The sequence below is a fragment of the Poecilia formosa genome, unplaced genomic scaffold, assembly GCF_000485575.1.
Source record: "Poecilia formosa unplaced genomic scaffold, Poecilia_formosa-5.1.2 Scaffold265, whole genome shotgun sequence".
Lineage (NCBI taxonomy): Eukaryota > Metazoa > Chordata > Actinopteri > Cyprinodontiformes > Poeciliidae > Poecilia > Poecilia formosa.
In genome coordinates, this window is record NW_006800204.1 from 988,865 (window position 1) to 1,000,239 (window position 11,375).

Here is an 11,375-nt window from a genome sequence, read left to right on the forward strand (position 1 = left end):
AACAGATCCCAGGAACAACATCAGACATCTCAGTCCAGAAATGTGCAGTTCTAGGCACAGCCACGATACTGGAGGAGAACCTCAAGCTCCGAGGCCTCTGGTAGAGGACCCGAGCTCAGAGGATGAAAGAGAGAGAGAGACCGCGGAGGGTGAGAAGGGATTTTTTTATTTTTTATTTATTTATTTTTTATACGCATTGAAAGCATCTCTGTTCCCCTGAGTGTTACACTGGCAGAGAAAATTTATTCCTAAAAGATAAGTTTATAGTTTACGCATTTAAAGCTGGGAGAGTGGACCAGTCACACAGCTGGCACCTCTGCACAGGCGCGGAGGTATAGGGGGGCCTGGGGGGGCGGCTGTCCCCAGGCCCGGGCTTGTATGGGTGCCCATGGGGGGCCGGGTCTGGAGGTGCCAGGGAGGGAGGAATGGTTTCAACTCGTCTTGATTTCTGATTATAGACGGAGAAAGCGCGCCCTCGCCTGTTCAGAAAGTTAAAGTTACTGTCCCTCAATATAGTAGTCAGTCCCAGTAACTGTTTCACTCATGGTTTAGCCAATGTGCTTCCTGGGCAAAAATCAAACGACAAATGCCCCCCCCCATTCAACAGTTTCCAGCAGCGCAGGTGATACATGTGAGGGGCCCGGTCATTGGCCCCGCCCCCCGGCCCAACGCTGACTTGTTCCGCTAGTGGTGCTGCACGTTGCTGCTGCTTGATCTCAAGTTTACTTCTTCGCGGATTGAACGCGCCTTCTTTCACTCAAACTGGACTCAGGCTGACCTGCATGGATATTTACACCAACCCAGTGTGGGTAGTTATTTTTCTTGGGAGAACTCCACATCAAGGAAAGAGCTTAAAACGAACCCTGTTCGCTCTGGTTGTGCGGCTCTATGTGAACCACAGGAATAACTTGTAGTCTTTCTTTCAGAGGAGTTGAGGAGCGGTGAGAATGATTTATATTTGTGAACAAAGAATTATGCGGCGTTTCCACCTCAACCCGCTGCCCAGCGTGTGGCGCTGTCTGCCCTGTAAAGTTCATGTCTGTGTTCCTGGTTGGTCGGAGCGTTAGCGGCTAACGAACCAGCGCTAACCTCATCATGCAGGTGCAGGTGAGGAGCTTTAGCCTCTCCTCGATGTCACACATTACGCTGGTTTTATATTATTATTATTTTTCTGGTTACAGATGCACCAACCCACACCAAATGCTTTGTCCACGTAGCCAGAGTTGATGCGTGCGGCCGAGCAGAGATCTGAAACTCTCGTCCCATAAACTCCAGCAACCAAAACAGTTTCTGAGATTCTTGTTAAAACTCAGCAGACATGAAATGTCAGAGCTGCTAAAGCCACATTAGCAGCATTGAATTAAATCTCCTGTTTGTTGCTCATCTCTGCTCAGTGCAGCAGATTTACCTCATCCTGCAGGGCCAGTCCAAGGCTGATGAGGCCTGGGGCAGAATCTGACTGAGGGGCCCCTGTAGCTGCTACAACATCAGCAGCTCTAGCAGCTTCTGTGTTACATTTAATCTGGGAGAGGAGGAGGAGTTTAACTGGCCAACCTAAAAACAATCAGCTATAATCCAGTTTATTCATTTGTATCTGTGAACAAACAGCTCAAACTCAAAGATTAAACTCGCAGCATCAGATTGTTGCTATGGCAACAAAACAATTAGCTATGAATATTGTTCTTTGAAGTTTTACAAAGTAAACCTACCAGCTCCTTAAAATCTTACATTTAAATGTTAAACAGTTTAAAATCTTTTAATTTAAGCTGAAATCATTAAACCAAATTCAGCAGCATTGATCATCTCAATAAATAAATGTTACATTTATGAATCTGTGTTAGAATATCAGCATTTATGGCCCCTGAAGCCCTGGGGGCCCGATGGAGCCGCTGGCTTAATTTGGATTAAACAGAAGTGCAAATAATTGATATTCATTTTAATTTTGATTTGATGTTTTTAAGACTAGCTGTGGGTTTGTGTGGCTTTTCACTGGTGATGTTTTCCTGTAACTTATAATAACCCAGTAATATTTTTACATTTCCTGCCAACTTAACATCTTTTACTATAAAACCACGGTGGACTGCCAGGCCGGCAGGGTTGCTGGGGGAAACCTGTAGGAGTAAAACTAAAATTTAAATCTTCAGATATCAGTTTGGTTTAGTGTCACTGATCTAATCTCTGCTACAACTTTACAAACATTTAAGGCTCTAAATAAAAATAATTTAACAAGTGGAAATAAATAATTCCACTTAATAAAATTCCTCATAATTATTCATTTATTGTAGAGACTCTCAATACAACTTTTGCATTAAGTAAATTATAACTTAAGTTTGTTTATTTTAAAACGTCTTCTGGTTTTTCCGTGTCCTGGATCCTTCAACAGGCAGAAATAATTAATATCTGAGAAGCATCATAACTTTAACCAAGAGCTTTAAGTGCCAGGGTTTTTATAGAAAAATATTCAGATTTTATTTTGTGATTTTAAAGGCTTTACATTGAAGATGACAAGAAATAAAAACGTACTTTCTTTTTTTCTCTCTGCTCTCGGCTCCCACACACTGAGCTGTCAGCCACTCGCAGCGCTCGGCCCCTCCCTCCTGTTTCAAATTCTTCTCATTAACATAAGAGTTAGAGGTAAATATGATTGAGATATTTGCTTCGTTCGACAAAAAAGCTTAAAAAAATGTTGGCCTAAATATGTTGTAAGTTTCCTATTAACTAAAAAAATGCTGTTTGTGATATGCCAAAACTCACATTTACTTCAAAAATGTATATCTTTTATATTTTTACCCACGGAGGTCGCCATCTTTTCATCTGATTGGTTGATTACCTGGTTTGGTCCGTTCCGTACCGGAATCTACAGAGTAAACACAGGAAGGCTAACTCTACCTGAGTAGTTGTTTATTATCATATTACATTAGACTGGTGCAATTTTAGGCAATGCCACACTGTGTCACTGTTGGCTGTAAAAAAAAAAAACAGCTAGGTGAGTCTGGATCGCTTCCCACATGAAAAAAAAAAGAGAGAACAGTGGGAGAGAGCCAGAGCCGAACACAGCTTCTGAAATGTTTGTGCCCTCAACATTTCTCTCCAGAAGACTTTGAGTCATTTGTACGTGCAAAACTGACAAAGGGTTTAACAGTTGATCACTACCTTCACAAGCTGAAACCAAATGACATGTCGACAGTTTTTATCCACAAAGCACCAATACCCAGCTGCTGCTAGAGCAAAAACGCTGGGAGAACCATCAGACAGACAGCACTGGAAGCTCTTTAAATACTAACAGAGTTCTGTGGCAGTAGTAGAAGGCCAGACCGGACACAGAGCTAGACAAGTACTTACCGGATCACACAGTCCGACCAGAGGACCCATCATTCATTGTTTCATTTATGAAGCTGAAGGCAGCAGCAGCAAACACCAGCTCCTATGGCCAACCTATGGCCAATTCTGTCCTCTTCCTGTGTTTGGTCCTCCTCATCATCATTACTTCTTGTGATTTCTACATTCAGATCGATTTCAACGTCCGGTTCATTTAAAGAGGCTTAAAGATGTTACTCATTGCTGTTTCGACTGGACAGAGCTAGCGCAGTTGGACCATTAGACATCATTTACCCAGAATGCATTGCACTGTGAACAGCATCACTACGTTTGCCATGTTGTGTGAAAATATTTTATTAAAATTCATAAAGACTAAACAGCCTACAGTAGTAATACTGTAGGCTGTTTAGTCTTTATTTTACATCTAAAATAAATATTTCTGAAATAAAGTTGATTGTTACAACTAGTCTTGGATTCCTTTTAAGTCTATCAAAGCAATGTAGCCAGTATTGGCTATATTATTGGCAGTTTTGATGTCCAAGGCATAATGTAACAGTTTATCATGATTCAGCCAAAGTAATGACATAATAAACTAGTCTGATTTTTACTGTTAATGTGTTTCTTCCTATTGAGCAGTGAAAAGAAATAAAATGTGTTGCATGTGTTTTGCTGTAAGTATTTACTTACTAGATGGTTTTTCTGTTTGTGCTGCAGAGCCACAGCTTGCTCCTCACTCTGACTTTGGCTCGTTCCTTAGTGCTGCTGTTGCTCCTCCGACACATCGGACTGAACCATTGCTCTAACAATGGGGGCTCTAAAAATTCATCCTTATTTTATTTTTAGATGAATGGCCAATTTACTTCGTTCATTGTCTCTTTTGCCTTTTGATATTTATGTTGTTTGAATACAAAGGTTGCTCTTATGATTTATTTCGTGGGGACAAATCTACACTTTTCCAAGATTGGGGGGTACTGACCCCTGACCTCCCGGGATTTCTGCCTACGGTTCAAGTGGTGGTTCTGTTTGGTGGTGGTTCTGGTGTAGTATCAGGCATGTTTTTCTCCCTACCCACTGCCTAACCTGCTTTTTATTGCTCTCTGTCCTCTGCTGTTTTCAAAACCTCCTGACTATAAATCGTGGATCTGGTCAGCTGGTCTCTCAAGCAATTTATCAAGTTTTTTGATGAGAAGACTGGGCTCAGGAGAGCGCTCCTGCCCTGATGGGACACACACGTTCGGATTTATTATGGACCCCTGTGGAAAATGAAGACCGTGTGTCTGTCCATTTTGTCCCTTGAAGGTGTTGAAGATTCATTCTCATTTGGACTTTTCATAAAATCCAAATGACACCTTCCACATTTCCCTGGAATATTGAGAAATGTGGAAGGTGTCGGCAGCTGTTCCGGCCATCGTCAGGCTGCCAGCTTGTGTGAAGGTTTAGGCTGACTGGTTAGATGCTCAGACCAACATGCTATTTGTTAGCATCACAAACTGGTTAATCAATCAATCAATCAATCAAATTTGATTTGTATAGCACATTTCAGCAGCAAGGCATTTCAAAGTGCTTTACATAATTAAAATAAAACAGCATGACATTGAATAAACAGTGAGAAAGAGAAATAAAAAGAAATTAAAGTAAAGATAAAGAGATTTAAAAATATAAAATAAAATAAATAAAAACATTATCCACATGAGGACTTGCCCTTATGGGGTCTCCTCGAAAATAAGCGGCTCTACAAGCCTTTCCTTCTGTAGGACTTTAGTCAAACCGCCATTTGACAAGGACTCAAACCTTTAAAACTTCTTTACAAAAAGAGATATATAAAAAAGATAAAAAGTAAAGATAAAAACATCAAAAACATCGAAGACATCAAAACCCACACTCTAATCCTAATTTAGCCATAAGCAGCTCTAAATAGGTTTTAAGTTGAGATTTAAAGGCACCCAGTGTTTCAGCTGTTTTACAGTTTTCTGGAAGTTTATTCCAAATTTGTGGTGCATAGAAACTGACTCTTGCAGAAAGTTGCCGGCCAGCTGCAGACCCTGGAGCTGGATGGCGGGATGGAATCGACCCTGGAGATGTTGCCAGATCAGTCCGGCAGGACTTCTGCTCTAATCTTGATGATTGGAATCGCCATTGAGATGAACCAATGAGATTTTAGGGCGGATGGAAATTACGCCAACAACCCAAACTACACCATGTTCCAAACGATTATATAAATTGGATTCAAGTGTCAAAGATTTCATTTTTTGTTGTTCCATTAATTGTGGAATTGTGTCTCAAGGCTCTTTGGATCACTACAATTAATCTCAGTCTCCTCAGCTGATTAGTTTGCCAGGTGAGCTCAATAAAAGGAAACCTACATAAGAAGGGTGTTCCACATTATTAAGCAGGCTACAGGTTTTAAGCAATATGGGAAAGAGAAAGGATCTCTGCTGCTGAAAGGCGTCGGATAGTGCTGTGGACAAGGAATGAAAACATTTAACGAAAACTGAAGCGTGATATTCGTACTGTGAAAAGATTTGTGGCTGATTCAGATGAAGGTATAATGAGGAAGGTTTCTGTTAGATAAATTAATTGAATTAAGAGAGCTGCTGTTAAAATGCCTTTACAAAGCAGCAAACAGTTATTTGAAGCTGTTGGTGCCTCTGGAGTCCCACAAACCTCAAGGTGTCGGATCCTCCAGAGGTTTGCTGTTATGCATAAACCGACTGTTGCCACTGACTGGTGGACACAAGCAGAAACGGCTGCAGTGGGCCCAGACATACATGAAGACTAATTTTCAGACAGTCTTGTTCAATGATGAATGTTGTGCAACAATGAATGATTGGTGGATGGCCACAATGTCCCAACAAGGCTGCTACGTCAGCATGGAGGTGGTGAAGTCATGCTTTGGGGAGAGAGCTGAAGGTGTGAGAATGACCTCAGCAAAGTAAACAGACTTTCTTGACTGATCACTTTCTCCCATGGTACAGAAAGAAGAGCCGTACCTTCTGTAGCAAAATCATCCTCATGCATGATGGTGCTCCATCTCATGCTGCAAGAAGTACCTCTGTGTCATTGGCTGCTATGGGCATAAGAACAAAGAAACTCATGGTGTGGCGCCTCGCTCCCCTGACCTCAACTCCACTGAGAGCCTCTGGAGTTTCCTCAAGCAAAAGATCTATGAGGGTGGGACACAGTTCACATCAAAACAGCAGCTCTGGGAAACTATTCTGACATCCTGCAAACAAATCCAAGCAGAAACAAACTCACAAGTTCAATGGATGCAAGCATTGTGAAGGTGATAACAGAGAAGGGGTCCTATGTTAACTTGTAACTTGGTCTGTTGTGTTTTTGATTGAAATAGCTTTTGATTTTAGTACATGTGACCACTTAATGCTGCACATTCAAAGAATGACCATGTGCAGTTCTTTACAAGCCACAAAATGTCTTAAAAGTCTGCGGTGCATAATAATTTGGAATAATGCATTTTCAGTTTTTTATTTTATTTTTTAAATCCTGTTCTCATAGGGAGATATCTTCAATAAAATCTGATTTATACTCTAATAGCTCATGACTTGAAAACTATACTGATCATCATTTGCATTGACCATATAAGAAAATCTGAGAAAATATCACTTGCATGATAATTTGGAACATGGTTTAGACCAGGGGTTCCCAATACGTCGATCTCAGCAGGTGACAATCTGAACGCCGCCAGGAGGCTGAGAGCAGCACTTCCTCTTCTGACGGGCTTATCAAAAATATTCACTGAGATCCTAAACGTTTGTAGCTTCATTAAAAAAGAATAATTATAAAAAAATCAATGAAACGTTAAAATTAATGATCTCAGTAATTATTGTTTCAACAAGGTGTTGCGCAATTCGGTGCATTTCGGTTCCATTAACAAAAAAAAGAAAAAAAAAAAGGCGACTCAAAGACCGACTGAGAGCAGAGCAGGAGTTTAAATGAGCTGCTCAACCAGCGCTGTGTCCATGAGAGGCTTATTAATAATCCAGGAATAAATGTCAAGTCTGGAAACCTGATATCGTAACGGACTAAATGTTTTTACCGTCTCTGCTCGGCTCGCGGGGCGCAGGCGGTTGCCACGGCAACGGGTGGCTTAAACGACAAAGAGACAGGAAGTAAAGAGGTAGGAGTGGTTTAGAGTTGATCACCTGTTCGGGTTGTTTTACCTGTTTACCGTTGCTGTGGCTCATCACACCTGCTGCAGTTTCTGAACATTCAACAAACGACCAACTTGGACTAATGACCTCGTTCTTTGTGAGCATACGTCACAACATCAAATAGGACAAATATATTTAATTAAGCTTTAACTAATTCTACAGCGATAATTATGTGAAATTAAATTATATCCCGACTTCTGAAGATTTACCTTTTCTGGGCTCTCTGGTTCCTCCTATCAGTCTGTAGTTTCTCATACTGAGGTCATCAAACCAAAGTTCAGATCCACCATGACTGACTGACCTGCTGGTTTGAAACCAGCTTCTGACTGAGAAACCAGTAACCTGCTCCCAGTGTCAGAATCTCACTGAGGAAGAAACTGCATCAGGTTTTGTGTCACTTTATTATTTCTGCTACAACTGATGCATATTTGCATATAAAATAAGTCAATAGAGTTTAATTTGCAATTTTTATGTCTTCATGTCATGAGGTAGATCTCAGGCGGCTGGTGAGAGAAAAAGTAGATCTTGCTCTCAAGAAGTTTGGGCAGGTCGGCTGTAGACCAACTTTTGCCATCTCTGTCTGGCTTCCTGGGCTTTGGATAGCCGACTTCCTTAAACTCTCCTGGATGATAAGTAGACCAGATGCTCTGCTCACCATCCGCTCCCTCTCCCGTGAGGATCTGCCTCTGCCGCTGAAACTCTCCACCACGTATCAGGGGCAGCGATCACCGTCTTAAGGCCCCCACATACTCAAGCGTACTTCAGTCTGTGGAGGTCCGCCGAACTCGAAGCGGACGTCCACCAGACAGGTCTGCACAAAGGTCAGTATTTATGACTGCGTATTCAGTGTTGCACATTAAACCACCTGGTGGAAACAGTGCTCACATCGAACACTGTTTTCATGCGACACCAGGCTGATAAGGTTGAGATTAGGAACTACACAACTTTACATATTTTTAAAATCAACATTGACTATTCACAGTGACATCAGAAACTTAAGCAAAAATGCTTCACGGCAACTTACAGGCAGAGTCTATTATGCAGAATTAAAAGAACAAAAAACAGAAACCATCCTGGACTTCTTTATCAGCAGCAGAGCAGAGAGGTGGTCCGATAAGTTGAGTCTAACTTATTTTTTCCCAGAACAACAGCAGGTTGTTCATATGCTCATTTTGGACAGCTACACATATAGGAGTCACATGATTACATTGATCACAGTTCTGCTTTTGGAACATAAACTAAACTTATTATAAACAGTTTGATTGCAGTTAAAGGCAGCGCTCCTCTGCCCCGATGCGCAGCCGGAAGCCCTGCTGACTCAGCAGGATGAACAGACATGTGACTGCCACGCTCTGCCCTGTAATGACAGCCGTGTTGAGGCTTCATGGATGGAGGAGAAACGGAGAGAGGGACCCAAATAGCTCATCAAACTTACTGGTATCCATCAGGATTGTGGAAAATAAAGGAATTTTTCACAAGAGAACATTAAACAGTCAATACACTTGAGTATGAAGTCCCAACCATCCGGACAGCACACAGAGTCAGCGTAGTTCACAGACTGCACACACACTCTCACACACACTCTCACACACACTCTCACACACACACACACGCTCTCACACACACACACACACACACACACACACGCTCTCACACACACGCTCTCACACACACACACACACACACACACGCTCTCACACACACCCACACCTAAACCTGACCTTTACCCTTTACCTAACCCTAACCAACCAAAACTCAATTCATACCTTAGCCCTAACTCTGACCCCTGACCCATAAACAGGGTTTCCCCTTGTGGGGACCAGGCTCCGGTCCCCACAAGGAGCGATTGGTCCCCACAACGTAGTATATGTCAGGAAAATCGTCCCCACAAGGGATTACAAAGAAACGCGCGTGCACACACACACACACACACACACTCTTGATGGCTATAAACGCACTAAGCCCCCCAGGCCCCTTTTCAACCCACCACCTTCGCTGCCCCCATCATGTCTATGTGTTGCTTTATGTGTGCAGAGATTTTCTGTAACGCTGCATTTAGTTTATTAGGACAAACTGATTTGTTTTCTTCTTCTCATCTTGTCCCACCAAATGCTGACATTTCTCTCCAGTGAAGGAGCAGCGCCCCCCAGAGGGCCGTCTCTGGAAGGCCTGGACTGACACCAATTCTCATTGTGCTTCTTGCCACAATAAAGGCAATCAGATTCATCTGGTGTGGTTCTGGTGCAGTTCTAATGTGGTTCTAATGTAGTTCTGGTGCGGTTCTAATGTGGTTCTGGTGCGGTTCTAATGTGGTTCTGGTGCAGTTCTAATGTGGTTCTAATGTAGTTCTGGTGCGGTTCTAATGTGGTTCTGGTGCGGTTCTAATGTGGTTCTGGTGCAGTTCTAATGTGGTTCTAATGTAGTTCTGGTGCGGTTCTAATGTGGTTCTGGTGCGGTTCTAATGTGGTTCTGGTGTGGTTCTAATGTGGTTCTGGTGCGGTTCTGGTGCAGTTCTAATGTGGTTCTGGTGCGGTTCAGTGGTTCTGGTGACGTACTGTGCAGCTTCCTCCATTCCTGCAGGGGGTGCTGTCACACTCGTTGGTCTCGATCTCGCAGTTGACGCCGGAGAAGCCGGGCCGGCAGCTGCAGGTGTAGCTTCCCTCGCCGGTGTTGGTGCAGGACGCCTGGTTCTGGCACGGCCGGTGGTTGGTGCAGTAGTTCAGATCTGGAGCCCAGAGAGAGGAAGGAAGGGAGGAATTAGCAAAATGAAACATCAGAAGCTGGAGAACCTAAAACAACTGGATCCTGCTGGATATGACGGGTTCTAGGTCCAGTTCTAGGACAGTTACTGAAAACAAATGAAACACGTTATAGCTTCTCGGTAAGAAGGGTCGCATCCACAGGGGGATATCGATCAATATTCCATCTGGGCCGATATTAGTGTTGCTATGGCTGATAACCCGGCATCAAAACGACCACACCGCCTACATTGCTCCTCTCAGGGTTTCCTATTATAAGACTGGCTTTACTTGAACTGTGCCACGCTAAGCATTGCTTGTCCTTATATATAGGAAAAATAATTTAAAATAGTTTTTGTAGTACCCCAGTAACCCTGGACTCCTGTGCTCAACATTTCACCGGCAGAGCAGAATCATTCTTGAGAGATGAGTTTATAGTTGATACACTGAACAGGAACAAAGCTGGCAGTGCACCAGTCACACCGTCGGTCGCCTAGCGCAGAGGTCCCAAACCTTTTTATTACCACGGACCGGTCAAGACTTGGAAAATTTGTTGTGGCCCGGGGGGTGAACCGTCAGACAAGCTGCTGCATGTTGGTGTTCCCGTTAAATCCTGAATATGCCCCATTTGGGTTGTCTTGGCCCTTTTATCGCAGCCTGTGGGGTTTTCCCTGACTGGGAACGAGAACACAACCTGCTGAATGTGACAGGTAGCCAATCAGAAAGCGCGGTGACGTCAGAACAGAGGGGAATCCCAAACAGCTGACATATCGCGCAACTGAGAGTCCGGTGGATATCAGAGATGATATGTGGAAATGTTTATTATTATATGTAAAGGTCATTATTATATATGTTTATTATGTTTATTCAGTTAAAATGTTAACTATGAAAAAACATAGTTGGGTGATTCTCACGAACCCAGTCATTTGAATGTCTAAGAAGATTTTAAAGTCATACTCATGAAAATTAAAAATAATTCACTTTTATTTGAACAATCATCATTTCTAATATTTGGCACAGTTAATTGTTAGTTACCAAAATATTTTTTTAAATGTTTTTTAACTAATTTTAGAGGCAGAAATTCATTTCCGGAATGCGTCCACAGTAAAAAAAAATTGCTTTCACCTCAATTTATCATTGTAATTATTCA

General features: G+C 42.5%; 1 protein-coding gene across 1 annotated transcript in view; it reads right to left on the minus strand.

Moving 5' to 3' along the window:
- Nucleotides 1–11,375, minus strand: part of LOC103150920 (delta-like protein C) — a 268,639-nt gene that overhangs the window by 204,380 nt on the left and 52,884 nt on the right. The window contains exon 3 of the mRNA XM_016680975.1: nt 10,043–10,212. Within this exon, the coding sequence (XP_016536461.1) occupies nt 10,043–10,212 (170 nt within the window). The remainder of the gene's footprint in view (nt 1–10,042; nt 10,213–11,375) is intronic.